The 6,456-nt window shown below is 45.0% G+C and overlaps 1 protein-coding gene across 4 annotated transcripts in view; it reads right to left on the bottom strand.

The window, feature by feature from the left end:
* Positions 1-6,456, bottom strand: part of LOC143279887 (brefeldin A-inhibited guanine nucleotide-exchange protein 1-like) — a 95,265-nt gene that overhangs the window by 29,242 nt on the left and 59,567 nt on the right. For all 4 annotated transcript variants that reach the window (XM_076584180.1, XM_076584181.1, XM_076584182.1 and 1 more), the window contains 2 exons: positions 4,296-4,447; positions 2,969-3,141 (listed from right to left, as the gene is read on the bottom strand). In XM_076584180.1, the coding sequence (XP_076440295.1) occupies positions 2,969-3,141; positions 4,296-4,447 (325 nt within the window). The remainder of the gene's footprint in view (positions 1-2,968; positions 3,142-4,295; positions 4,448-6,456) is intronic.

The raw sequence follows: 6,456 nt of genomic DNA, 5'->3' as shown, positions 1-6,456 counted from the left end.
TCTCCACGGCAAGGAGTTCCACTGGGTGGGGGTGAGGTGGATGAGGAGGAGTTCTGATCTACAGACTTGGTCCTGACAGAGGGAATTTGAAGAATACAACTGTGTGATGATGAACGTTGTTGTTTTCTTGGAATGTAAACAGTGAAGAGATCAGAAAGACAGACTGGTGAAGAGCCAGAGAAAGCACTGTAGGAGAGATAACATTCAAACCTGACCAACGTTGTCTGTATCCTTCATGAAATTACACAGCCATCAAAAACAACATTGTACGTTCTTCATCTCTGTGTCATCTCCTTTGTGTTTTCTGATGGATGGATTGCTGTCTGGACAGGGCCCAGCCAGGGTCCACAACATCCCACACTATCTACCTCTGACACAGGGCACAACAGCCGAGTGGTTAAGTGTTGGACGTTCTTCTTCTTCTTCTTTGTTCGTGGGCTGCAACTCTCACGTTCACTCGTATGTACATGAGTGGGCTGTTACGTGTATGACCGCCATGTAGGCAGCCATACTCCGTTTTCGGGGTGTGCATGCTGGGGATGTTCTTGTTTCCATAACCCACCAAATGCTGACATGGATTACAGGATCTTTAACGTGCGTATTTGATCTTCTGCTTGCATATACACACGAAGGGGGTTCAGGCACTAGCAGGTCTGCACATGTTGACCTGGGAGATCGTAAAAATATCCACCCTTCACCCACCAGGCGCCGTCACTGTGATTCGAACCAGGGACCCTCAGATTGACAGTCCAATGCTTTAACCACTCGGCTATTGCGCCCGTCCGTTGGACATTCAATATGAGGGTCTTGTGTTTGAACCCCAGTCATGGTGGTTACAGACAAAGACTTTCCTTATCTCTCAGGTCAACATCTGTGCAGACCTGTCAGTCCCTGACCCCCCCTTGGTGTGCATATGCACGAAGTAAGATCTGATATGCATTTTAAAAATCAGGCATGCCACCAAGGCAGGAAAAAAAAAGAGGAAAATCAGACAACAACAAAAAATGCAGCTGAAATTGGAAAAAAAAAGAGGATTTTTTTTTCCTGTGGGCTGAACCCACAACAGTGTCAAAAATAAAAGACTAATTAATACAGACATGGATTTTCTCCATTAGTGTAACTGTTTACTCCCCCCCCCCCCCCCCCAATCTTTAGAACGTTTAGAACGAGGCTTAACATGGTACAATCCCCCCCCCCCCCAAAAAAAAAAAAAAAGGGTGGGGAGGGGGGGATCCCGGGGCATGCTCCTCCGGGGAAATTTGACATTTTGAACACGAATTATAAAATCAGAGTAAGAACACATAACAACAAAACACATGGAATGGGCTTGAAAGGGTTGCTCCAACTGACTTTTTAGTGTCTATTGATTAGTATATAGTCTAGATCTATATAGACACTAAAAAGTCAGTTGGAGCAATCCTTGCAAACCAATTCCATGTGTTAGAATTTACCTGGAAAAATTAGTATTGTTACTGTAAGGGGCAAACTGGGTGTGAGAAAAGCACACAGAACATTACAAAGAAACGCTGTTAGTATGATAAAAAATGATCATGCATGAATTATAGCCTTACCGGACCACCAATCCACAGGTAAATTTATCCAACAGCAAAATGTCATTCAGCAAAGTCAAGTCATCCAAACAGGTCTGTCCCAGAAACAGGAAAACTTTTAGTTTTACTCTGGATGTAGTTGTAAAACAGGGGTTTTGCAGGAACATGGAGGAGGCATATGCACGTACAGGACACTCAACAAGATTTCTTTGAGAAGAAGGCTCGGATCAAAAGAAGATGTTTTAGCTGTCCGTTCAATAAAAACAGGCCTTGGCATTGACAATTTGTGTGAGTCGTTCACTGTAGCCTAGATCTACGTCGCTGTAGCCTAGAGTAAGCCGGTCAACAAACGAGACTTCCCGCGAAGCGGAAGTGAATTCTGGGATAGGCCTACTATGATAATCATTGATTGGAAACCGGTGCAGAGCCAAAAATGACCCCCGCCTTCCAGAATTTATTGAAATGTGTCGCTCCGCGGAAATCAAAGTTTCGTGCGGCGGAATCATCTTCACTGGCGGCGGATCGATATTTTGAACGGCTGATTTGTAATGAACCACGGCGATTTTCCGCCTAACGGCGGAAAAGTATCATGCTTGAAAAATCCAGAAATCCATGTCCGCGTATCATGGATCATGGAGACAAGAATATACCCAGCATGAGCAGCCACAGAAATGGCTGCCTACATGGCAGGGTAAACACAGTCAGGCATGATGAAAGCCCACTAATACACACAAGTCAACGTAGAGTTGCAGCCCTCAAACACCTACAGACTGCAGTATCGGTATGGTCATCACTTTCGTGTGACATATCATCAAGAATCTAATTCTGATAAGAACTGAACCCATGACCCTCCAGTCATCACTTTGTAACCCTACCACTTCACCACTAAGACTGGTGCATAAAAAAAACCCAGTAAGAAGCCAGAAAAATGATGACAAGAACATGAACACACACTGACTACATAAAAACAAGAGAACAATACCCCCTCCTAAATTGGGGAATTCTGTGGCTATGCAAAGGAAATGAAGAAATAGTGTGAACTTCACAAAAGAAAACAACACTGAAACTAGCCCTTAGAAACCGCCCATTCATGTAACCAATGAATGAATGTAACTCTATCCAGAATGGCAAGCATGATGGGAACAAAAGCTCTGGAAATATCACATAAAAAAAAAAAAAAGAAAGAAAAGAAAAAAAGAATACTGGAGAAGAACTGTGTGTTCGTGAATGCATGTGTACGCACATGGTTGCAAGTACCTGTGTATGTGCCTGCATGTGTGTGTCTGGAAGTGCATGTGGGACAGTACGCGCATGTGTATGTGTGTGTGTGCATGTGCAGAAGACTTCGAACTAAATAAACGATGTGAAAGACACAAACAAACAGACATTGCAGACCAAGCGGACATGGGTCCACCTACGTATGATTTTCCCTGTGGTCTGGAAGGCCAGCTCCACAATGCCCTCATCATGGTCGGAGGCGGCCAGGTGAAAGACGGAGAAGATGTTCTTCCACCCAGACTTGATGCTGGCCGCCTGGGAGTTCACCATCTGGGCCACGCAGCGCACCACCATGTCGCGGATAGTGGGGGATCTGAACCACACACCATTATGATGTTGATAGCAGTGATAATGAATGAACATGGTTTACATTGGGGGATCCTGAACCACACACCATTATGATAATGATGATAGTAGTGATAATGAATGAACATGGTTTACATTGGGGGATCTGAACCACACACCATGATGATAATGATAGCAGTGATAATGAATGAACATGGTTTACATTGGGGGATATGAACCACACACCATGATAATGATGATAGCAGTGATAATGAATGAACATGGTTTACATTGGGGGATCCTGAACCACACACCATGATGATAATGATGATAGTAGTGATAATAAATGAACGTGGTTTACATTGGGTGATCTGAACCACACACCATGATAATGATGATAGCAGTGGTAATGAATGAACATGGTTTACATTGGGTGATATGAACCACACACCATGATAATGATGATAGTAGTGATAATGATTGAACTTGGTTTACATTGGGGGATATGAACCACACACCATGATAATGATGATAGCAGTGGTAATGAATGAACATGGTTTACATTGGGTGATATGAACCACACACCATGATGATAGCAGTGATAATGAATGAACTTGGTTTACACTGGGGGATATGAACCACACACCATGATGATAATGATAGTAGTGATAATGAATGAACATGGTTTACATTGGGGCATATGAACCACACACCATGATAATGATGATAGCAGTGATAATGAATGAACATGGTTTACATTGGGTGATATGAACCACACACCATGATGATAATGACAGCAGTGATAATGAACGAACGTGGCTGGAGTCTGCACTAGTGGTCACACTGGATGTGTAAAAAATCTACACACCTAGAGTGTGCGTTCACGGTGTTACCTGCTGACAAGTCCCATTATCCGATCTCCGATCAAACCATATACAATGACTCTCGTAAAACAAAACTACTGCAAACGCTGCTGGACTCCACTTCCGTCTCTCAAACAGTTTTGCCCTCACTGAAAGCTTTCAAAACACACATACATACACAGGTACACAAAAATAAGATTTGATAAAAAAACAACAACACCCAATCTACCTCTGTGTGTACATATGGGAAAAAAAAGAAGAAGAAAAAAAAGGTGAATGGTGTTACAGTGCCCCCCCCCAAGCCCTGAGCGTTGGTCACCTGTTGCGTTTCATGATGTGTTCGAAGGGGCGGAGGAAGTCCTTCTGGAAGCGGAAGTTGGCAAACTCCCCTTTCTCGATGAACTTCATGGACAGCTGGCGCAGAGAGTCCACCGCAAAGAAGGCCACGTCCTCCATGGGGCTGCACCCCACCTGTACACACACACACACACCATCACACATCATCACACACACACATATTATACACACACACACACACACACATATATATATATATATATATATATATATATATATATAGACACACACACACACACCATCACACACACACACATACAGACACACACATTATATATATATACACACACACACACATATATACACATACAAACACACATACATACCATCACACACACATATACACACATGCAAACACACATACACATAAACACACATATACATATATACATACACACACACAAACACATGCAGACACATACACACACACACACATCACACACACACACACACACACACACACATACACACCACTACCTGTGTACTCTTCATCTTGCACAAACTCACGACTGTGCACTTCCCTACTTACAATGCTGAATGTCTATCAAAACAGACTTCTCTATAATAATACTTCATATAACATACTTAGCACGCCTCACTGGTACAGACACTGGCAAGGGTCTGATTCCTGTCCTGTCAAAGTGACTTGCCGGACCAAAATGAACAAAAAGCAAAAGCAGCTACAGCAAATGACCTCCCTTGGTATCATTACCTCCCTTCTGTTTATGTATGAAGCATCCCATTTCCAAGCAGCCATCTTCCTTTCTTATTCCCTCTGTAATTCACGGCGAAATGTTTAGCGCTGCTCAGCTAACGATCGGGCTGGTTGGTCATTCAACTTGCTTTGGTGGTTGGTAAGGTACACGAATGCCTGGGGCCCTTGGGTCAGAATCCAACCTTGGACGGTGGGTCTTTGTCCACTGACCCCGTATACACAGGTCTGGGTCAGAATCCAACCTTGGACGGTGGGTCTTTGTCCACTGACCCTGTATACACAGGTCTGGGTCAGAATCCAACCTTGGACGGTGGGTCTTTGTCCACTGACCCTGTATACACAGGTCTGGGTCAGAATCCAACCTTGGACGGTGGGTCTTTGTCCACTGACCCCGTATACACAGGTCTGGGTCAGAGTCCAACCTTGGACGGTGGGTCTTTGTCCAATGACCCTGTATACACAGGTCTGCTTCCCCCCCCTTCCCTTCCCCCTCCCCTCCCTTTTGTAAACCGTGAACAACCAGCCACCACCTCCAATTAGACCAGCAGCCATGACTTCACCTACAACTACCTACCTGGCAGGTTGGTTTCATCCTTCAGATGACTATCAGCTGAGGCTACGTTCACAGTAAGCGCAGCCAGTTGCTGACACCATCTGTCGGAGAAGTGTGCGCATGTCATTTTGCCCTTTCCCACCGTGTATGCCAGCCACCAGCCGTCTCCAGACAGCTTTTTGATTTGTGGCCAGCACACAGAGGAGATGGATGGCTGTTCCAAGGGACAGAACTCTTCAATGATACCAGCAGCTTGAATCTCAATAGTATTCGTTTCTTCCCTCTGAAGAGCACTGTAGCTCACAGCAACTGGCTGTGTCTGACTGAAGTGCGTAGCTGTGTCAGGCTGACAGCAACTGGCTGTGTGTGACTGAAGTGCGTAGCTGTGTCAGGCTGACAGCAACTGGCTGTGTGTGACTGAAGTGCGTTGCTGTGTCAGGCTGACAGCAACTGGTTGTGTGTGACTGAAGTGCGTAGCTGTGTCAGGCTGACAGCAACTGGCTGTGTGTGACTGAAGTGCGTAGCTGTGTCAGGCTGATAGCAACTGGCTGTGTCTGACTGAAGTGCGTTGCTGTGTCAGGCTGACAGCAACTGGTTGTGTGACTGAAGTGTGTGTGACTGAAGTGCGTAGCTGTGTCAGGCTGACAGCAACTGGCTGTGTCTGACTGAAGTGCGTAGCTGTGTCAGGCTGACAGCAACTGGCTGGACTTAGTGTGAACGTAGCCTAACACTTTCCTTTGAGCACCATTCGTGGGGTAGCAGTACCTGTTTCTCTACCATCCTGTTGGCTGGACAGACAAGTGAATTATACAGCCTCCTGATTTCTGAGAAATGCTAATGCGTAGAAGCTCAATG

This window comes from Babylonia areolata, chromosome 3, assembly GCF_041734735.1.
Source record: "Babylonia areolata isolate BAREFJ2019XMU chromosome 3, ASM4173473v1, whole genome shotgun sequence".
Lineage (NCBI taxonomy): Eukaryota > Metazoa > Mollusca > Gastropoda > Neogastropoda > Buccinidae > Babylonia > Babylonia areolata.
The sequence above is the reverse complement of the archived record's forward strand: the minus strand, read 5'-3'. Positions and strand labels throughout refer to the sequence as shown.